At 41.7% G+C, this 23,699-nt stretch overlaps 1 protein-coding gene across 3 annotated transcripts in view; it reads right to left on the bottom strand.

Moving 5' to 3' along the window:
• The window catches only part of cadm3 (cell adhesion molecule 3), an 86,493-nt gene that overhangs the window by 41,711 nt on the left and 21,083 nt on the right, over positions 1-23,699 (bottom strand). For all 3 annotated transcript variants that reach the window (XM_046052759.1, XM_046052761.1, XM_046052762.1), the window contains exon 3: positions 10,368-10,517. In XM_046052759.1, coding sequence (XP_045908715.1) covers positions 10,368-10,517 — 150 coding nt within the window. The remainder of the gene's footprint in view (positions 1-10,367; positions 10,518-23,699) is intronic.

The following is a 23,699-nucleotide window of genomic DNA, read 5'->3' as shown; positions in this document are numbered from 1 at the left end:
TATCAGCTTCAAGCTACATGCCAATGAAATCCTGCCATGTAGTATTTACAGCAGCGAAAAATGTCCATTGGGGATTTCTGGCAAATAACACTGACCGATGACACATCCTAAGAGCTAGATTACCTAGAGAAGACACTGCTCATGCTGGCTGCTCAGCCTGGTGCAAAAGGATTAGAAAGAAAGCACGGCAGAGTAAAATGTATGAAGCTGAAGCATAGCTTATTTTCTCATCTTTCCTCACCTTTACAGTAAAAAGAAGTCAAGGAAGCAATTATTATAATAGCTGTCACTATCAGCCTGCAGCTTTTAGCAACTTTTGGTTGTCTGCATGCCATCACATTAACTCATTCATTCAAGCCATTCATTTTGTAAAGATCAGTCTAATACAACGGAAATATAAAGGAAAGATTTTTAACCCTCTTCCTGATGTCTCTTGATGTGCTGCAGTGCTGTGGTTTGATTGACTTTGGAGTTTTTTCATTATGTTTATTTTTATTAAGACCGACGCCCCTCATGTGGTCCATCCTCACTTGTAGAAGAGGCTAATTTAAAGGGGAAAAAATGTTAGTTAGATGAGAAGATCAATGCCACTCTCATATTTGTCCATTAGATTTGAAGCTGGAACCAGGAGATGGTTAGCAAAGAAAATACAGGTATTTTCCAACGTGTCAAACTACTCCTTTAGAGGTCTGACTTCAGCTAGTTGAGAAACTAAAGGAAAAACACCCACCTATTCTAGTGATGTGCTGACTAGCAGGTAAACATCAGGTGAAAATGAAGAGACCTAGCCAATCACAACTCCATTGCAGTCTTTTTATTTAAAAATAAAAATTAAAAAATCAGTGCTTTGGGCACTCAAAAAGATAATATTTGCCGTAATGTTGATTAAATGAACTAAAAATCTGCATTGGAATTATAACTGTCTCCTCATTCCTTCAAGGAAAACATTATAGTGGAGAACCATTACCGTTATAATACAGTAGCAATGCACGCAAAAGGTCAAGTTTTGAATCACACAAGACACGTTTTTCCTATTTTCTTCATTAACATAAAAAATAAATTGGATTCTTTGTATCCCTGCCCCTTTCTTCTCTCAGCAATTGTCTTCCATTACACGTGATTATTTGACATAAAAATCTAGAGCTCAGATGATAAAGATAAAATGAAGAAAACCCTTCTTTCAAGTGCTAAATTTCAAACGTCTTTCCTGCAGTCTTTCAGAATGTGATGGTTGTTGTTAATACATTCTCTAGAGAGCCTTCCCAGACACCAAGAAAACTTTGACTGATGCGATGTGGATCAATAGTTTTTCAGAAAATGTCAAAAAAACATTTCACGCCCTGCATTTGGAGTACCGTCTCGCACTGTGTTTTGAGCAGTCATTGTCAGTTTGTCTCGTTCTCCGAGAGGCTGGGGATCTTACCATCAATTTCAATATGTTTTGTGCTTATTTCAGTCAGACTTCTTAACGTGGTGCTTATTGTGTGTTTTTAATGAAATGATTTACAAGTTACAAGTCGTTTTCAACACAGTTAAAGTCTGCCAACTTAATATCCTCCTACTAGGCAAGAGCTTCCCCATCCACCAACGTTTGTAAATCACCAGAGAGCCATTACCTAGTTAAATTGCACTGAGGCGGATATCCTGTCTGATGTCTGCTGATATGCTTTTATGGAAAGGAAGGAAACTGCACATGACTAATAAATAAAATTATAGCTGGACTGAAAGCAAATACAGAGTTTCTTCTTTCTGGTGATGATATGTATTTGCATAACCTCAAATTGTGAGGATTTGAACTGCATGACTACTTTGATTGTGTGCACACTGAGTAAAATACACTTCTCTGTGTAACCCATGTGTGACTGGTCTCATGAAATTTTATGGAAGGAACACGGCTCAGATTGTTCACAATATGATAATTAAACATACTTATGGTACATAAAGGAAGAGAAATAAGGAAAGTGCTATGTGGCAGGGACACAGCTGGAACCATTATGGTTTCACGTTGGACTGGGGGAATTTAAAAAGTGTTAAGGTGGGCAGATACACTTGCTTCCATGCTCGATAACCTTGGTTTAGATCCTGAGTCATACAAAAAAAGTTTTTGAGTGTGTTTTCCAAAAAGATTTTATTTTTTTAATCATTAGCAAACAACCCAAACAAATATCTTCATTCATTCTTATTTATCTGGTTGAAAGTTAATCGATAGTGAACAAGTGAATATACAGGGTCCAATTTGTGCTACTGTCTCATAATCCTTGCACAATGGAGCAAAATCATTTGTAACATGCATTTCAGAGTCTCTGCTCATTTTATGAATCATTTTACAATGGCTTTTGTGTGAGCATTTGACCTTGGTTTGTGGTGGGAAAGTACAGCCCACCCCGTCCACCTATCGACCAAGATGTATGTAAATTATGTAATGTTAGCACAAAATCTTTCATCACACAGTACGCCAAATGAAAAGCATATTTGAAACAAATTAATCTCAAGCACATTTCACATTTAAATCATTTTTGAAGTCAAAATTCCCAACATTTCCCAGCTTTTGGACAAATAAACACCCGCAGACGGACTGGATTATGCTCTGACAACTACGCCGTTTACTCGCAGGAGGAGTTCGGAGTAAACTGCTTTTATTAAATTGGCTTTTTACTTTAATTTTTGGGATTACAATGTTGATTTATCTTCACTGGAGCATCTCAGGAGCCAGCTAGTAATCGCAAGTGTTGTTTATATGCGTTGTGTGGACACTTTGTCCAGCAATAAAACCCCTGCGAGGAAAGCGTTGCAAGGATTAAATTCGTGTTTGATCTGAATGTAGTCTGTCTGTAGCTTAGCAACAACAGCAGCCTGGTTATATGCTTCAAGTCTTGGCCAATCAGAAGACAGTGGGCTTTGAGAGGGGGGGGCCTTAAAGAGACAGGCACATCACAGCTTGTATCAGACAGAGGCTGAAATGAAGGGCCAGTATAAGATAGAAAATTATTTTTTTGAACTTTGAATCATGCAGAGCTGCCATACAGGAGTCACAGAACTACAATATAGCCTGGTTCTCTCGAGTAAACTGATAATCTTCACATTTTGGACTTTTTGGTTGAATAAAACATAGAACAAGGAGACGTCATATTGTGCTTTGGGAATCTGTGATATTTTTCACATCTTATAGGCAAAAAGAACTAATCCAGAAATAATAAGGGTTGCCGAAGGCCCCCAGGAGCATCCCCCAAGAGGCCAGAGTCTCAACATGAAGAGCAAAGCTTGAGAACTGTCTGTGTCAAACGATGATGCACACTCAAACTTGAACTATTTTCAAGACTTACTGACTCACAGAGTCTCATAAGAGGAAACTGAGACATTCTGCATAGATGTAATAAGTAAGTACTAGTTTTAGGTGAGTTCAAGATTGTATGTGAATGCTAAAAAACAAGTATGTAAAATGTAATGCCCTTGTTTGTTCCCCTTTCTTTGTCTTGATTTCACTGTTTTGGTGTCTCCCCCCGGTCTTTATCTCCCTCATGTCCATCTCTTTGCCTAAATGTCTCTCTGTCTCTCTTGCTGTCTCCTGATGTCTAGCATTAATGGAGGAACCCATCTGTTTTCATGCTTTCCAAGCTGTCTAATCTCTTCTATTAGCAGCACTGGATCTTTTTTCTCTCCTCATTTATCCACCCATCCTCTCCCACACATCCCCTCCAGGGTATCTGAGGGTCCTTAAAAGGGTCTTAAAATACATTATCTAGAATTAAGGCCTTAAAATGTATTAAAATATCCTGTATAGGCTACAGTTATCAGATCATTTGTTTTTTCATCATGGACTGACGGGTTCCTTTGCTCTAAATGTTCACGCTCAGATTAATACAGGACAGGATTTGCTGTAAAAAAAAAAAAAAAGTTGTCATTGTATCTGCTTTAATAAACACAACTGGGCTTTATGTCCCTTAACAATTAATTTCCTGCTTTGCTTTATCTTTATCTAGGCAGTTATAGTTGCAGAACTCTCATTATCTCTGCTCCACTGGAACCAGGCTGGTTTCCTCAGTTTTGTTCTTTTACTTTGTTTTTTTTTTTTAAATTTATCCTTTCTATTCACTTCCATGTTGCTTTAAAAAAAAGTCTCTCAAAACGCGCCCACACTCTGTTCCCTCCTCTGTGTCTCCGTCCCTCTCTATCGCCTCTCATCTGTGCAGAGCAGGGTCAAATTAAACTGATATCAATGGCTTTCCTCGCCTGCGTAACGATAAAAGTCAGCTTGAGCTTTCGATCTACCGCAGAGAATTGGATCGAATTGATGTGACCCTGTGATTATGCCAGCAACATCAACATTTCATGTATCACAGCTTTGGCTGTGATTGTTCATCATTTTTCTTACATTATTTGTGTATAAGAACTCTTTTATAAATTAAATCCAAGGTCTCTTTCTCTGTATCCACTGCATCATTTTTACATTCTCATCTCTCTCCTCTCTATAATGTAATATCTACTACTCTGTCTCATACTCTCTATGCATTTTCTTCACCACGTCCCTCCTTTTTGCCACCTCTCCTCCTCCTCCTCTTCTTCTTCTTCTTCGCTTAGTTTAATTAATTAAATGATGATCAAGCTTTCTTGACCATGAATGTGTTGCCAGCAAAGTTTTTGTAAGTTTATTAGGGCCTCCTGTTCAGAGTTTAAAGCAATGGGTCAAGAAAAGCATCCGTCCCACTGTCTTTGGTTATTCCTCTCTCGCTTCTGAATTCACCATCTCTGATCTTGCCGTAGTACAGTTTCTACTCTGCAGTGTGGCGGCCTTCATTGTGAGAAATTGTCACACATCATTTCCTTCTTCTTCTTCTATCTCTCATCACGCTGCTTCTCCATCCCTCGCTCCCCCTGCTCCCCCCACCCATCCATTTTTTTCAAGTCTCAACTCTCCACAGCTTGGTGCACGCTGCGCAGTGTCAGAACGTGGTGGTGACGAGTCATGATTTCTCTACTTTCCCATGTCTTCTCTTCAATCAGCTCTCTTATTTCTTTCCCTTTCCATTCTTGTTCTTCTGTTCGGGCCAACTGCAGATATGACTTGCTGCTCCGTCTCGAGCACAAACACGGAGGAAGTTTTAGTCACTCTTTCCCCTCCATTTTGCCTCACTTTTTAGATCCCACCACTGTTTTATTTTACTTTCTTAATCTGTCTGTCCTTCCTTCACCTTTGCCTTCTTGGACAATTACGGTAAACTACCCAGAAAGAATTCTTTGGACGGTCATGTGTGGGAGATGGCGAAGTTCCATGTCAACCCAAAGGAGGAGAATGTTTTCAAAAATTACTGTCTATGACAAGTAAACAACTCACAACAGTCAACGAGGGTTTCTTTTAACCATGACTTTGATATTTCAAACTTAACTCCAAGCTGCACTAATCAATATTTTCATATTAACAATAAGTGTAATAATATAATAATGTGTAATGTGAAAATAGATGGCTCTGCGGAGAATTATCCTCCAACCCAGCAGTTCCCCTCAGCTCTAAAAAACCTTTTTGTTGTTTTGGTTTTATGGCCCCCAACTTTACTGTTTTAACGTTCAGCTTTACCGTTTGAAGCAACAACTGGCAGTTGTTTTCAACGTGTGATAACACCAAAGTGCTACCCACCCAGCACCAAATGGCAGAAAGACAAATGTAGAGACTAGCTTCTGAACACAGTGGAACATTTGGAACCTAAAGAGTTGGATATTTCCCCTAGGGTGCTGGTGAAGAGCAAAAGGGAGAGTCAATATTGGACTTACATTTGTCAGTTGGAAACACAACTCCAGATGAATTCTGATGTTGCTCCTGGATGTGTAAATAGGAAAATGTTTGCAACGTTCACCAAAACAATTTCTAAGGTGATAAAATGTTACTTTTGTTTTTACAGCTTGTTGCGTTGCCTCCAAGTGGCCAAAATGTCTGTGAATGCAGGTTTAAGCAACTGCTTTTTCTTTTAAGCATGACCATGAGCATTCCCTAATCTTATCCTTAAGTGATTATTGTGCCTGTCATATGAAAAATGCTTGTTACGCTCTTTTGTGTTCTCAAAGCCACTGCAAGGTCTCAAGTGTAGTTGACGTTCAGAGAAGGAAATGACAAAAACGTCTTTTGTTTGTTCACTTTGGAGAACATGTTGTGATTTGTCTGTTCCATTTCTTTTTTTTACAAAACCATGCATGCAGCCTGTATGGATGACTGTGGATATTATTAGAGGCTTCATCTTGACGCTCTACTCAGGGATTTTTCGTTGTATAAACATCTTATTAGAGTCAAAAATGACATCTCATCTTTCTCCTTCTTCTCCTCCCCATCTGCTACTTTTCCCCTCAAACATGTTGCCCTCAGCTTAAAACTCCTCCCCTCCTTCCTCCCTCTCTGTCCCTTGTCATCTTTCCTGCTGTATCTCCATCCCTGCTCTATCTTTCTATCTCCTCCCTCCTTAAAAGACAACATCTTCATGTCTCCACCCTCTTCTGTCTCCCTGCATCTGCTGCACTTTGAAGAGAAGACATGGCTGAAGGGTTAAATTTTGAGCTCCCATCATCCTCCTCTCTGTTTCTCAACTCCCTGCTTTCCAAAGGTACAGCATCTGCTGTGCATGTTAGACCACTGCAATGGGGAGTTTCTGCTCCATCTCACTCCCCCACCTCCTCCTCTTCCCCCAGTACTCTTCTCAATTCCCTCCAAAGTTGAGGTCGGCCTTTAAGTGTTCTATCATTGCAGAGAAGAGTCTCACTTTGTAACTCTCTCCTCTTTACTGTGGTTGAAGCTCCATCTGGAGGAAAGACTTGCTGATCTCTCCATTTGCTCCCAGCCCCCCATTCTCTCTTGCCTCGCCTTCTCCAGACTGCAAAATGGTTGGCCCTCTAAAAGAAAAACTTCCCGGCCTGTATACGTCTCTACTCTCGCTATTCTAAAATCCATCTCTCTTTCACTTCACTTCGGCTGTGAAGTGTTGTATTAGGGCAGAATGGAGTCGTTCTATCTCTCTCACCGCCCTTATTTCTTTTTCTCCATCTCTCCTTCCTTCCATCTGTACCACTCTCTTCTCTTTTCACTCACAAGTACCAAGTCTGTTGTGTGATGTTGGCCCACTGAAAACAGACTATACAAAGTCGGAACTCCCATTTTGGTTTGTCTGGCTTTAAGTTTTCTTTGACATTATTTGACTTTTGCTCTCATTTGGAGTAATTTTTTCATCATGTCAAATAAAAACATGTCTTGCAATCAAAGCCTAGCAATGTTCTTTTCTTTATACTTAAACTGGCTGCTGTGCATGCTCCTTTTCAATCTTGACAATGTTTTGAACCACGGGTTTGAGCCCACACAGTCAAAAGTAATCATTAGAACCAAAGCACCATATTTATAATGTCAGTCCTTATTTACAGTGTCATTTTTTCCCACCACTAGCCTTCCCTCTCACCCCTTGTTTCTTTTTAAAATACAGGGTCTGTTGTGTGATGTTGGGCCTCTGCACCATGGAGTGGGAAGTCTCTCTTTTCAAAAATATCATTAAAAGCCAACCTAGACCATAATGTTGCACAAAATGGATTAATCAGACATTTTTTCTTTGAAAAGAAGCAGTTTGAATTGGACACTCTGATCCACTTTACCCCATCAGAGTCTGAGGTTTGTTTTTGTTGTTTTGTTTTCATTTCTTGCACTTATTGAGCACTTTCGGCACCATGCGATATTACAATAACACGGCGTTTGTTATCTCACGTCTGTCATGTCTTTGTTTGGGGCTTTTTTTCTCTTGAACACAGCTTTTGACCCAGTGTGCACAAAGTAATTATATGTGCCTTGTTCGGCAAAAATGCAGCAGCAAACATCTTTATTGCAAACCTGTCCCCTAAATATGTCTTGTGGAAAATGTAATGCCTCTCTGATTATGTTTTTTTATCAACATGGACTTCATTTACATCTAGTTACTTGTGGGGCAAGGCAATATGGCTAATAAATAATATCTCAATATTTTTAGGCTGTGCCGCAATATACAATATATATCTCAATATTTTCCCCGTTTTCTCCAAAATAACATACTGTAAATTCTCAAATAGTGGCTGAGGCCTTCATTTCTCTCAACTGCAGAGGCCAGAGGATACCAGACCTTATTGTGAGCAGGCTTAGAGACTGTGTGCTGTGTTAAAAGTTACTGCATGCTGTTAATACCAGCAATGCAGTTTTTTATAATATATTATTGTAATCATTTCCAGAAAAAGAAAACAATCTACAACATGAATAAGCAATTGCCCTTTTATATTGATTTAATAGCTTGTTGCATTTGCATTCGGAGTGATAACTGAAAACAAAGAGCACCTATTATTTGGCGTCTGACATTCATTCAGAGAGACTAGAAGGTTTTTGAGCATCAACCACAATATTTCAACTAGGAACAGGACTTTGACAAGGCCATTCCAAAACCACTTTTGTAGGAATAAAATAACAAATAATAAAAGACACGATACTAAGCTTTACCTACATCCTCAAATCTTTGTTAACCTGACTGATTCATCTTTTCTGATACTTTAAAATACTGGTGTTTGGGACACCGTATGTTTACTACTGTCAGATGCACACCCATACTCACTCTCTCTCTCTCTCTCTCTCTCTCTCTCTCTCTCTCTCACTCTCTCTCTCTCACAAGCCCACACACACATACACTCAACATACGGATGACTGACGAAGGTGATAAATCCCCAGCACGTGCAAAACCAATGTGGTAAGATCATTAATAATGAGATGCTTTAATGGATCGCGTGGCAGCCTACATCACAGTAGATGAGCTGCACATCGCCGATAGATTCCTAATTCCTGTACATTTTTTCCTTTGTATGGACGCTCATACATGGCCTCTCTGGAATCTCACAGACGGAAATCCATTGAAGCGATGGAGGACTTTAATCCCATAAACTTCAAATATAGCTTCTGTCATCTTGTGGCACTTGTATATTACATTATTCATACTTCATTCTGTGCTAGGGGCTGTTTTAGGTGAAGGGATAGAAATGTGGTATTGGTGGCGTCGGTAGCAATCGTTTTGTGGTATATTTTGCAGGGCATAGTAGTATGTTTCACATCTGCCCTCCAGAAAAAAGAACCACCTCCACATGATCGACCACTGTTATCTTTGTCTGGAACTGAAGTTAACTCAGTCAGGACGGCAATGGCTAATTAGTCTGAGGGGTCTTTGACTGTGTGAGACAGCGACAGCAGGTCTGCTCCATGTCAACACCGCCTGCTTTCAATGCAGAAATAAATTACTATAATGCACAAGGAATAACTCGAATATGATGATATAGCTAGCCATCTTCCATGTCGTCGATGCATCGGCCTCTCCAAGGTGCATACATAATCTTTTCTCCTGTGTAATTGCATCAGTAAGCAGTCTGTGAAAGTAGCCTGCACACTTTCCCTTGTGATAACGGCAGTGAAACTGAAATTGCACTGAAATAATCTGCCGTATGTGCTGCCTGAGAACTTGGAAACTTTTTGGAAAAGGTCAGGCACTTTCAAAAAACACTTGGCAGGTGAATGGATGAACAATCAATCTGTCTATCACCGTCTTACATGAGCTGTCGTCACACCTAAACCACACCCGTAGCTGCAAGTAGTTATTCATAGGAAGCTCATTGGTCCAAACTACTAAACTATCAGTCCTGGAATTTTTTAGTTATGTTCAAGCAACTCAAAGCAGTGGGTGAAAGTTAGGGAAAGATCCTGGTCATTTGAAAAAGTCTTAAAGCAAATGAACCAATGCACTGAAATTTTTAATATTTGACCAAACCTACAATCTTGGTCCAAACCGTAGCCAATTGCTTTTGTAGTCTAAACATAACAACAAAGAAAGAAAGTCTTGGTTGTCAAAGTCCTGTGCTGAATACACCCAGCTACCTACAACATCTCTGTGGAACGACACACTTTCTAGACTGGAAAAAACATTGCCAATGAAAAAATAATCGAGGCAGCATTTATGTTCCCCTTTCAAAACATATTTGGCAAAGCAAATTCGTCTTATTTGAACATATACAGTAGGGTTGCTGTTTTGACATTTTCATAGTTTCTCCTGTACTGGTAAATGGAATGTTCTTGTATAGCTCCCTTCTAGTGTTCCGACCACTCAAAGCGCTTTACGCTACATGTCGCACTCACCCATTCACACACACATTCATATACTGACGGCTGAGGCTGTCATGCCAACTGCTCATCAGATGGAGAGTAACATTCAGACACACACACTCACAATTAGGGATTCAGTATCTTGCCCAAGGACACATGGAAATGCAGACTGGAGGAGCCGGGGATCGAACCGCCCCTCTACCTCCTGAGCCACAGCCGCCCCCGTGTCCCTCCCTCTCACCTCTCTTCTCTCCAAAGTACAGGGTCTGCTGCGCAGTGTTGGACCATTGCAGTGAAGAGTTGTCGCTCTCGGCCACCCGGCAGGTCAGTGTCACCGTGCCCCCCACGGACACCGTCTCATCGGAGGTCACTGGCTGCAAGGGGTCGTCGTCTAGGTAACAGGAGAGAGAGGAGGGGAAGAAATGATAAGACAGAGCGATAGAGATGCAACAGAGACAAGTCAGAGAGGCACTTATATGAAAATACAAGCAAAAATAGTAGCACACACCAACACACAAATCAGATAAACCCACAAAATGCATTACTCGCCTCGCTCTCTCTCTTTCTCTCTATCTCCCGCCGCCCATCTCTTTCTCTGCTTGTCAGATTATCTATATATCTCAATCTGTCTTTCTGAAAGCAAAGACACAATGCGCGCACACACACGGACATGCTGTCAGAGGGACAAAAAAGCAGACAAATGGCTATCTGGCTGTATGTCTGTAAGAGCGATGAGTCAGTAGCGGCCCTGGCATCCAGAGACTGCACGACCTGAGGGACCAGCAAAGATGAAGAGACCACGGCAGCGAGTGTCTCTCGACAGGTCAAAGCAACAACAAGAGCACTGTCTCATACCTCTAATGGCTTTGTAACCCTCTTTTGTCAATATATGTGTCAGTTTTTAACGCCATGCATATGTATCGGCTGGTACAGAACAAGCTCAAACGGGACAGGCATTATGGAAATGAGCAGGTCAGAGGGAAAGAGAGAGAATACAAATGACCGAGCATAATGAAGGGATTCTAAAGGCTGGAACCGGAGCACCACAAAAACTACTGAGCAGTGAACTGTCTGGGTGTGTAACAGTATTCAAATTGGCTCAAATTATGGTATTTAACAGCACTCCCTTGATAACGGGTGATGGTGCAGGCTAATTCTGCTCTCTGCATTCAATGAGGGTGGCAGACTACTGGGTGAATCAGAACAAGAGATATATATATATACTAAAATATGCAGCCCCTCGTTATGGTTAGTAACGCCGAATGTGGCCACTATGGTTCTTTTTGCCGTGTTAAATTATTGCGGCTTTGAGTACACCCAGCCACGCTTTGCGCTCCCCTCCCTTCCTGCTCACTTTAAAACGCTCGCTCAACCTAATCTCAAGCAAAACAAAAATATGGTATAATTGACGACAAGACCAAGCCAACGGTGGGAACATCTCATAAGAAGATATGCCTCAAAGCGGTCCCCTCACCCCTGAAAATATGGCGTGTATAAATAGTTTAATTGGAACCAAATTGTCAAGCGGGAGACAGGTTTATATTCGGCGTGGAGCGTTATCGCATCCCTGCACCGGCGGTGGAATTGATTTTTTTTTTTTTTTTCTACAGGAAGAACATCTGCTTAAGTGTGCTTCGGCGGAACTCCCATCAAGACATGAAAGAGGGGGGACACGAGAAGAGAGGATGCAGAAGAGGAGGCGAGCAAACTAACTGCATGTAGTATCAAAAACACACATTTGCCATGAGCCGAGAGCAGCAGGAAGCAACTATGGGCATCTTTTTTTGTCATTTTAAAGCTGGATGGCCAGTTCAGCATCTCAGAAAACAGAAGTTATTAGAAAAGAAAAACAAACCCTTAGGTTTGCCTCTGGGCTTAAAGGATTCAGAGCCATGACAGCTCTTAAAGGTACAGCTGCCGTTTGCCAGTAGGACTCAAACAGCACTCAGAGAGCCCTTCGTGTCAGAGTAAGCTGCTCCCTCGATCTCTGTGGTGTTTTACTGCAGCCATGACCTTGTGGTTAGTTTACCTAAGCACCATGATAGCAGAGGGCTGAATATGTGGTCAAGTGCACCACGGATTAGTGTCTCCTTTAATAGCATCTTGAGCTAATTCTTGTGGCTGATCACAAGCGCTCCTCTACTTGGCACGAACACTTTGGGTAAATTGCTTGTCCCAGTGCATCATCCATCAAGCCAACCACAATGAGCTCCGACAAGTTAGCCAAAGTAGTGCCTTATCTTTAGCCGCTGCAGAGTGCTGGCATTTCTGACCAAGAACAACCTGTGTTGGAGGCTTGGAGTGACATTTGTGGTAGTAAAACAATTTCTACTAGTAGTAGTGGTCCACTACTGGTTCTTCAGAAATGAAAAGAATTTGAGGCGATATCTGCTTTACAAGTGAATACATTTTTTCAGAACTAGTACAGAATATATAATATTTAGCCTTTCCCATGGTCATGCCGTGCTCTACTCAGTGAGCTACAAAGGGCCTTTATCCTCATAAGCTGATTGGCCAACAGATCAGACTGTTGATGTAGTGGGTTACAAGTTTCTGTATGATGTCATCACATAATTTAACATAAACAAATGTTTAAATGATAATTATATGGATCTAAAGCTCCACTAATGCATACAAATCAATTGATGTTGTTCAGTATCGGTCAAATTTTAATCACAGATAAGTTGGGTTTAATTTAGTCGTAGCGCTACGTGGGTATTAACTGCATCAAGATAAAGTATCAATCTATTAGCAATATTTCAAATCGTCATTCATTATATGGTCAGATGGGTGGGCTTAGCGGCAGTGGGCATTAAGATGGGCGCCAGAGAGATTAGACTATTTCAAATTAAATAAAAGTTTCTGTGGTTGGCAAATATAATGACAAACTATCCTAACGACACGCCCAACCCATCCAGAGGTCCAAATCGGTTTACGCAAACAGTGCAGAGTCACTCGCCAGTAGTAATATGACCCCTATAAGCCTCAGATACAGATACAGCTGTTCTTCTTACCTTTGAAGCTACTTAAGAGCAAAGTGAAAGGGAGGAAATTAAGTTCAGCCAGAGTTTAAACGGTTAAGTCAGGCTAAACACCCAAGCAGCAAAAATGAAAGGAGAGACCTATCTATCCTTAGCAGACGTTAAGTTAAACACTGTGGCTTGCTCTTCTTTCTTCTCTCCTCACATTCACTCCTCCACTACCCCCCCCCCCCCCCCCCCCCCCCCCCCCCCCCCCCCCCCCCCCAAGCTGTAAGCCTGAGGAAGACACGGGTATTTAAAGCAACACAATTTACACTTTCCCTCGCCGGCAATAAGGTGAGAGAATGCAGAGGTAGAAGGCTGACTGGTATATCAAGTCTAGAGAAGGCGAGAGAGGAAGATGGATGGATAAGGATATGTAAAGGAGGGTGGGTGATAAAACAAGGCGGGAAACTGTGTGTGTGCGTGTGTGTGTGAAAACGGGAGGGAGGGGAGAGAAGTTGGCAGTGAGACAACAGAGGAAGTGTGAGGAGCTCGAGGGACCTCCAATGATGGAAAACGAGCGGGGAGGGCTTAAAGGAATAGTTTCAACGTTTCTCTTTTTTTTAAATAAGCTTTTTTTCTTTCTTTCTGAGAGTTAGATCATTATCCATCTCAAGTCTATGCGTTACAAAGAGCTGCAGTTAAGGCGTGCTTAACCTAGCATAAAGATTGGATGCAGATGGCATAAAACTAGCCTTTTGAAAGAGAGAAAATAGGCCAACCAAGTACTCACTATCAGGAGTTCCTTCCCTATCAATTAGCAACAAATTAACACATTTTATCTTGTTTGTTGATTCTGTACATAAATGTCAAAATGACAATTTGTGGTTTTAATTCAATATGCTGAACCTAGAGGTCCTCCCGGGTCCGCTGGGTCAGTAATATCTAAGGCTCCAAATGATATTCTATCAAACTGGGTAGAGTACGTCCCGTTTTATTGTTTCAGGTGTGTGTAAAGATGTGAAATACCTTACCACAGCTGCGTGTTAATGTAAGTCCCACATTTTGAAACATGCGTAATTGTCTTCAGATTTTTTTATTAGGATCGGGTTTTAGATCCTAGAAGATGTCCAGTTAGACCAATTTCTCAAACAGCGTAGGGTGTATTAAAAGAGCCAGATACCGAACTCCAAGATGGCGGCCATCATTTCCAGTGAAAGCCAAAGCTTCCTCGCTTCCTGGAACTATCTCGAAAATTATTGTGAACATCAATGAATCACTTTTTCAAGCAGAAGTGCCAAAAATAGGATAGTTCCAGGTTCTTAAATGTGAGAATTTGTTGCTTTCCTTGGTCTTACATTATGGCAAATTGAATGTCTTGGGCTTAAGAATAAACATCTCTTGTATAAATGGTGGTCTGTTAGAGGTGTTCATCTGTAGGTGTATGCTTTGCTTCCCTCCTTTAAGCTAAGCTAGGCTAACTGAGGTCTGACTCCAGCTTGATTCTAATCACAGATATAAGATTGATATCGCTCTTCTTCTCTCACTCTAAGGAAGAAAGTAAATAAGCGTATTTCCACAAAATACTGAACTATTCCTTTAAAAAAACAGCTTCCTCTAAATTCCACCTGTTTCACTCCCTGAAAAGAACGGTGAAAAATTCAAACCACCTTGGCCATCTCCATGTTCACCCCCTCTCTTCCTTCCTCCTCCATCTGTCTCCCTCCATCTTTTTCTCCCTCCTCCTCTCCATCTGCCCCGATGTCCTCCTCGGTTTCCTCTCGTCCTCCGTCACCTCTTCGCCCTTCTGTCGAGCCTTCTCCCCTAATTCTGAACTCATTTACCATCTCACCATCCTTAATTCCTTCTTTCCCCCCCCTTTTTTTTGTTCTCCCAGGGAAGCTTCACTGTGTTGCTGCTAATTAGTGCGGGTTAATGAACTTTATTTATTGTAATACGTGTGTGTGTGTGTGTGTGTGTGTGTGTGTGTGCGCGCGCCTTCAGCATTAAGTCTGGGCTAAGTGTGTGTGTGATGAGCTTATTATCACCATGGTTGTGCATGTGTGTAAGGCGTACATTTGTAGGTGTTTGCATGTAAGGCTCTAAGTGTAGCTGCTTTGTAAGAAGGTACCTATCTAAATGTGTGGATATGTGCACGTCTCTCCAAGTGTGCAAGTGAGATTCTCAAGAAGCTTATTATCTGTGTTTGTGTGGATCTGTTTGCATGAAAGTATGTGTTTGCACTCAAATGCAGTTGTATTTGTTTTTGCAGGGAGGAATTTATCTGTTTGTGTGTGGGGGACGAAGTATGTGTATCTGGATGATTTATGAGATGGTTTTTATCTTCATGCGGTTGAGGCAGTGTGCGTGTTGGTGTATGCGCATGTGTATCTACATATTGTGTTGCCGCTGCACGGAGTAGTGCTACTGTGTGTGACAGACAGTGTCATGTGTCTTGGTGCTGCTGATGCTGTACACACTTGATGGGAAATTCAGCCAACAGTGTGCAGTTTGATATGGCATGGTATGATACAGGCCATTACACACACACAGAGGCATCCACCCGCACGCACTGCAAGCACGCTGACACGCCCCCCGAGTCCTACACAGGAGCATCCAGACAGGAAGACATACACGTTCGCCAAGCACAAACAACACCTACGCTTACAGAAATACATAAATATGTAAAAATGTGCTCAGAAGTACATTAGATACAGTTGGACACATGCAAACATGCAAACGTATGCACACAAAGTACACAGAGGAGACATTCAGACAGACACACAGGCACATGTACACACACACACACACACACACACACACAAAGCAACCTCCCCCACACCATCCATCTATGCCCAGCTGTCCCCAACTACTACCCACCCATCCCCCTGGGTAAGTGTGAGTGTGTGTGTATCTATGAGTATATACTGTATGTGTGTGTGTGTGTGCCCTTCTGCCCACCTCTAACCTCTACAAGCTCCCCTTCCCCCACTCTCTTCCTCTTTTTTTTATCCCTGTGTGCATCCTTTACCCCCCTTGTACGCCTGTTGTGAGTCAAGAGACGCAAATTCAAACCAGATATTTGAAAATTTGCCTAGCAAATAAAAAAACAACATGACACAAGTTTTTTTCAAGTAACAACCCTCCCTCCTTTTCAGCGTGAGACAAACACTTCTCCGGCCTGTTAACTGCGGAGCAGAGCGGGTGTGGTGAAAGGCTTTGTTTTCCGCCTGATTTTCGGCGCTTTAAAGCCTTTAATAGAGGAAAGGTTGTTGCGATTCCCAATCTGTTGTCCTGTCTCCGTTATTGGGGTCACCATACAAATTACTGATAATCTTTGCAGGGTGTGGGTGGGTGGGGAAGTGAAGGGGTGTGGCTCTGGAGGGATTGGGCTGTGTATTTGGGATTTAAGCACCTGCTGTCTACAAACAAACTCCTTAGCCTTTAGTTTTTCCTCCAGCCCGCCTTTTTTCTGAGGGTTTGTGGGAGCCCCCGCCCATCTCCCATCAAGTACCCCCTTCAACCACCTCCAGCACCAACCCTGCCACGCCACCCATCCTCTGCTGCCTGTCAAACATAGTTAGCTCAGAGCTCAGACTAACCCCCTCCACGTCTTCGTCCTCATCCTCCACTAGCTAGATCCCCCCCATGCACACACAAACTCACACATACACACACCCACCATTTCCATCACAGCCCAGCAGTGTGTCTGCAGCAGCAGTGAGGCGCCAAGCCGGCCGCCCCACCCTGCCAGTGGAACAGTGCTATGAGAAAGAAAAGAGAGCGCGGTTGAAGGGGGGGGGGGGGTTCAGCTTGCAGAAAAGGGCAGCAGCATCACTGCTGACAAAAGAAAAAGAATAATGATTTGCCAGGAAGAGAAAGACAGAGAAAGTCGGGGTGGTGAAAGAGCGTAAGAGAGGGAGAGAAGCACAGGGGAAAAACAGAGGTAAAGAGAGTGAGGTGAGCGAAGGACATGGCAGAAATAAGCATATATAGATAGATGAGACCAATGAGGAGAGATGACAGGGTGACTTAGAAAGGGGGCAGAAAAACTGAAAGAGTATTAAAAACAAGGAGAGTGAGATGGAGAGAAGTAGAACAGAGGGGAAAGACAGAAAGTCAAAAAGGAGACAGGGGGCTGGAAAGATTTAAACAAAACAGAATAAATGGATGATTTTTTCTAGTCTATCTTAATACAATAAGCAAGCTGGTAGATTTATCAGTCCCTGTAATCATTAATCCCTTCTCTCCATGCAGGTCTGAAGGGATCTCTTTCTAAGGCAAATTCACTGTAAGTGATGGGGAACAAAATCTACCACCCTCATTCTTAAGTTCAGCTGTTTAATATAAGGCTTCAGCAGTCTGAGTTAGTTAAATCAAGTGGGTATCTTTCAAAGTTAGGGTCCTTTCCCCTCTTTGTGTTTCCTCAGAAAGTGTTCCCTTACTGGTCTACGGCAGAGGGACACTTTGTGGTAGTCGCATGTACAAGCCTGGATTACCAACCAGCCAAGGCGGGTAATTGTTCCAGGGCTCCAGGCCTCCAAAAGCCTCTGAGACGATCCTAACCTTAACCATCCGTCACTTGCCATGTGTCGGTAGTGCAGAAAGTGAGAATTTCAATAATAGTTGCCGTTGAAGGTAAGCCAAGTTTTTGCAGCATCATCCATCTGAGTTCTTGTCTGGTGAGAGTTGATCTTCATTATTACCTGACTCCTGTTTTTATGTATACATGCAACCGTCAGAACAAAGATGCCCACTTGGTTTGACTAAGTAAGACTGCTGAAGCTTCCTATTAGCTTCAAATTAGTAATAGAAAGCTTTTTTTTTTTGGACAGGAGGAATGATTACAGTGACCAAAAACTCTTTCAATGTACATATGAAATGTGCGACTTATACTAACCTATACTAAATATTAAATATCATTCTCCTGTTACATTTTATTAGCTCTATAATCATCTCTCTGCAGTGTTTTGATACCTTCCTTATATTATAATTCACTGTAAACTGTTTTAGTAATTGTTCATTATTTGACGGTGCCAGCTAAGCTTCTTTAAATCTTGGACACAGACAGACAGGGACTGAGAGATCTTTTTGATTTTAAAGGGAAGAGCCCTTTACCACAGTTACAGTTACTTCACCCACCAGAAATCCTCATTTGATAAGATAGCCTACAAGGCTTGATCTGTCCATCTCTAAACACACAAACACACGCATATACAGAGGAAGATAAAGAGAGCGAAATCTTTAATGCCCTGGCAAATGCACTGACTGCCCCTGCCAATAGGCCACTTAAAGAAATGAGTAGTCAATTACCAGAAGTCTGCCCTTTTGACTAAGATCACTGGATCCGCTATGGGGAGCCTCAGAACCTGCACTCTCTCTCGCTCTCTTTAGCTCACGCTGTCTCTCTCTCTCCCACAGTTCACTTCAAATGGCTTTACTGGCACAAAAGCTTCAAAAACAATGTTGCCAATGCATCAACAGAATAATATATATTATTACATACACACAGTAAATCTATGCATGTATTTGTGTGTGTCAAGTGTGAGTATGTCTCTTTCTCTCTCTCTTTCGCACTAACACGGCTGGAAAAAGTTTCTGGTCTGTTCTGGGAAGTGTCACAATCACACACAGCAAATAATGGACGTGCACACTGGGTGATAATTTAATATCATCATTTGTGTTTCAGTGGTCAAATTCTGTTATCCAGATTAAGAAAAATAACTCACAGTTTTTGTTACATGTCTAAAGAGTTGTGTTTGATGTAAAGTATCACAACAGGTCACAGTTCATTGAGCTGCATAATTTGCCTTTTCATAAATACACTAAATGCCAAAAGTACGTGGATGGCCCAGTGTATTTTTGGTTTGTGTGGTTTGAGCTAGGCCCCTTTATTCTAATTAATGTAAATCTTCAAGCCGGGGTAGGCAATTTATTTCAGAAGCATTTTTTGTTATATTTGTTGAAATACTACGAGCCAACAGCAATAATTAAATCAAATGCTCTGACACGAAAATGAATAAAAATCTGGTATCTGTGGCTCTCGCAGGACCGTAATAAGTACAGTAAAGATTTCAGCCATGAAGGCCATGAAGTATATATATATATATAGAGTAAAATTATTCAAATGGATACTGTGACATTGTTTTAAGTGAAGCAAACACACAAGAGAAGTCACATGGGCACAGATACTGTACCACAATAAACCCACAGGCAAACACATTCTCCACCTCGGCAACTCTATAGCATGCACAAAACAACTAAATATATATATATGCACTGACACAACACACAGACAGCAAGCAAAGTCACCACCTTCAATCTGCGCAAACACACAGACACACACTCTCTCACGCACACCTATCCACTCGTAAAACCTTCTGATAACAGCAGGGACTTATACACCAGGCAAAAGAAGGATAGGGCTCTTGGTGCCCGAGGAAGGGCCGAGATTAGAAAAAGGGGAATAGTCATAAAGCTTCAGCAGAAGAGAGAGAGGCTGGGGAGGATGCAGGATGAGGGTGAGCGAGCGAGGGAGGGAGAGAAAGAGAGAAAAGGGTGAGCCAGTGAGCCAAGGGTGAGGAGGGAAGATATGCTTCAAATTAAATCATTTGGAACAAAAGAGGATTGTTGCCAAGCAACCCAGCCAGAACAGGGTTACCAGGGCAACCGAGGTGACCCGAAGCTTGACCTAAGAAATGGAGTCGCCCTGTCGTCCATCGGCAAACACACACATGTATGTGCACGCACAAAAACACACTTCCACCTCTCTCTCTCTCTCTCTCTTGCTTTCAAGGTCCACCCGACAAACACAAACAGACAGCAGGTTTCTCTCCTGGAAAATGTAGAACACAACTGAAATGTCATCCTGAGGCACAAACAACAAACAGGGTTTTCAATCAAGAGGAGTTTCAAAAATTCAGAGGATATGAGGTTAGATGGCTAATGGATGACGTTAGCCAAAACCAACAGCTAGTGAAGCACAACAAATAAAATGTCCAATGTCCAAGATGAGCTTGTAGAATAAATAAATAGAGCTGTATTTTTTCAGAGGGTTTTGGCAGCATTGTCAGTACACAAACACTGTTTTGAAATGATGGATGTATCCCAGCTTTCTTCTTCAGTAAGGGAAAGACTATTAGAGAGGCTTTACATTAGAGGCCATTTACATTAAAAATATCATGGTCTTTACCATTCAGAGTAAAGAGACCTAGACCTATAGAGACCTACTGGTACTGGATATTTGAAGCTGATACAGAAATGTAAGGGTTAGTGTTCAGCCTTGTTTCCCTTTAAGTAGCTTTAAGTTTGTTAAAATCATCTAAATCAAATTCTGTATCATGATGTTTCAGCTCTTCACTAACGCTGTGTGATGTTTCCCACAATTTCACCATGTCTTGTGCATTTAGACACTTTTTATTATTATTGAGAAACCTTTGACTTCATTGTGCCCCACACTGAGTGTATACTGGAGTTGAACACGTTGAAAAATAAACTTGTCACAGCTGTCGGGTGGACAAACTATGTAATCATGACACTGTTTGTAAATAACCTCTGGATTTCTGTACTGCAATTTTTTGTTACTTAGTAAGAGTATGAGAAGCAAACATTAGACTGGAATTTAAATGCAGAAATCCAAGGTAGATTTTTCTTCATGTTTTGGACATAAAGGAGAAGCTTTCTATGCCTCAGTCAAAGTGCTCTTTGGACCACCGCACAGTAAGTGTTCAGTACCTGTTCAAACAAATCCTTATTGATACATTTTCAAAGTGAAATGACTATACTCAATCACTATTGTCACTGACCAGATCAGTGGCTTGTAGTAGTGAAGGTCCTCACTGTTGATTGAAACTGGTGGCCATTGTTAGCTTAGCTGTGATTCACAGTGTGTTACTTCCGCGTTAAAGGCCTATTAAAAGACCATGAACCCCACTCTGTCGTAAATAATAGGCCGCTGAGCTATTAACCTTATGTAAAGTGGTTGAAGAGGCTGAATTTGTAATGAACTGAACGTGACAGCTTGGACTAGCAACAGACTGAACACAATGCCTTCACTTACTGATGTGCGTACGTACTAAAGTGATTCAGTGATTTCCACCTCTATCGTGCACAAAAGTGACATCAAAATATTGCTCACTGATTAAAAAGCACTTACTGGTCTAGCTCATAAATACATCTCTGACCAGTTCACTGCTTAAAACCACACAAACCCTTGAGAACGCTCAAATGATCAGACCCTGGTCTCCTGCTGTAACTGTACCCATGATCAGAAGTGAATCTGGTGAAGGTGCATTCAGTTATTATGGACCCACTCTCTGGAACAAAGTGCCTAAGAGATATAAGATGTCTCACAACAACTGTGCTGTATTTTAAAAGCAAGCTTTAGACCTACCTGTTTTCTCATGCCCGGGGCTAGACAGGATAGATCTCTATGTCTATCTCTCTCTTTCATTCACTCTTTGGGTATGTGTGGGTGGGTAGAGGATAAATAATTTTGGGGGGTTTCTTTAATATACTGTGTGTATTTCAACATGTTTTCATGTTCTATTTTATTTTTTCCTATTTTTTTTGTGTTTGAAGCGCACTGAGTTTACATTGCATGAAATGTGCTATATAAAGAAATTTGACTTTTTTTTTGACTTTCTATTCTTCACACAACTTCTTCCGTCACTTTCTGTGTGTAACTCCATGAATGCCTTTGAAGAGAGACTGTATAAAAGTGTGCACCGTTATCCCAATTTGTAAGATTCATCACCTCAAGACTTCAAAGACACGCATGAAGACGCAGAGCTCAGATCAGGTAGTCAGTCTGACGCAGCCAGGAGGAAGCAATAATGACAGGCTTTTTGCCCCCTCTTTGAGTGTGGCCGTTCGGAAAAGGTAAACACTTGAAAATGTGGTCAGACAACACGTTGTACCAGCTACTTTGTTTCAACTGAAATGAATGAATACATTCTGTTTATAGTTTCAAGCACCCCTCTTTAGGACTGCTGTTAGTGCAGATTTGATCAGAAATCCATTTAAATTATTTTAGAAATCAGTCTAGCGTGCACTGCTTTAAAGACTTCACGTTCTTTTTTTTCCCCTGCATAATTGAAAGATTATTATAAACCTGTCCTGATAGTCGCACTACAAACTGTGATACTTGCAGATGCTACTGAAGTCAGTTTCTTTGGTATCATGTCAACTCTCCTGCCTGGCTGCTTCCACTTGAAATCACAAATAAACGCATTCTCTCTTCTCATCGTGTAATTGTTGCCGAGTTACATGAGACTGGATGTTCTACTGGATGTTTTTTGTTTCGTTTCAGGCAGACCTCTTTCCTTTCTTCTCCTCTCTGTCTCTGACTGCTGAGCAACATGACATGAAAGGACGAGGAGTGTTTTTGGAAGTGTGTGTGTGTGTGTGTGTGTGTGTGTGTGTGTGTGTGTGTGTGTGTGCGCCTGCGATGGCAGGGTATGTGTATGGAAGGCTTTGAGTGTTTGTGTAGCTCCCTGGAAATAGCACAGAAAGATGAAGCAGGGCTGTGAGAAGTACAATTGTTAATGTGGACCAAAGTTTGGAGTACTGTGTGTGTGTGCGTGTGTGTGTGTGTGTGTGTGTGTGCAGGATTTGTTTTCCCCTTTACTGAAACTGTGTGTTTGGCAGTGTATTGGAATTCTTGTATCCAGACATGTCTCTGTTCCCCAGGGATCACTTTGAGAATGTGTGTCCTCAAGTGTGTGTGTGTGTGTGTGTGTGTGTGGCCATGTACTCCACATTCTCTTCCCCATAATGTCTGGAGGAATGTGTGTACTGTATGTCTTGTAACGGCGAACGGCCACTAACGAACGCAACCTTTCAGATGGCCCCCACGGTTTGTCACTCCCAATCAAGACAATGAAGATCAATGGAAGAGCAAGGCGAGGGAAAGGAAGATGAAGAAGATGAGGAGAAGGGAGGGGGAGGGGGCTCGTTGCTGCCAACAATGGCAGCACAGACAGTGAAACAATGGAGCTCGCACAGCATCGTTTTTATTTGCATGCACACTGAGTGGCGTGGCGCCTCCAGAAATCGGTAGGGCACCACTCGTGGGCTAATTGACTCATTAGGGCCACTCCACGTGGTCTTAACTGTCATGACCACCAACACTGGAGAATTGGCGGGGCCCTGTGACCATCTGGTGACCCACTTGACATGAGGGATAAAATATAAGGGCCAGGGCTTCATCGTATATGATGCAGGCACATACACATACATTATGCAGATGTACAAGTGGATGAAATGTGGAGATCACAAGTGTGCAAATTAGGAACAGAATATCCAGTCTTATTCATTCTGATTAATTCATTTCAACAGAATTTTATTATAGTGAAATTAAACCATTTATCTGCAGGAAGCTCCATCAACGACCCGTGGGCCCTGATGATTTAAAAAAAGATATGTGACCACAGTGGTGTACAGCGCACTCCTAAGCACACCTACACACACTATAAATACATATCAAGCTGAGGATAATGCATGGTATTGATGTTAATACAGTAAATATAGCATATAGGTGGGTAAAGACTAAACTCAGGTCAGTGTCATTCATTAGACGAGGCACCACTTATGCAACCTATCATTTATTG

The sequence above is a fragment of the Micropterus dolomieu genome, linkage group LG06 (assembly GCF_021292245.1).
Source record: "Micropterus dolomieu isolate WLL.071019.BEF.003 ecotype Adirondacks linkage group LG06, ASM2129224v1, whole genome shotgun sequence".
In the NCBI taxonomy this organism is placed as follows: Eukaryota; Metazoa; Chordata; class Actinopteri; order Centrarchiformes; family Centrarchidae; genus Micropterus; species Micropterus dolomieu.
The sequence above is the reverse complement of the archived record's forward strand: the minus strand, read 5'-3'. Positions and strand labels throughout refer to the sequence as shown.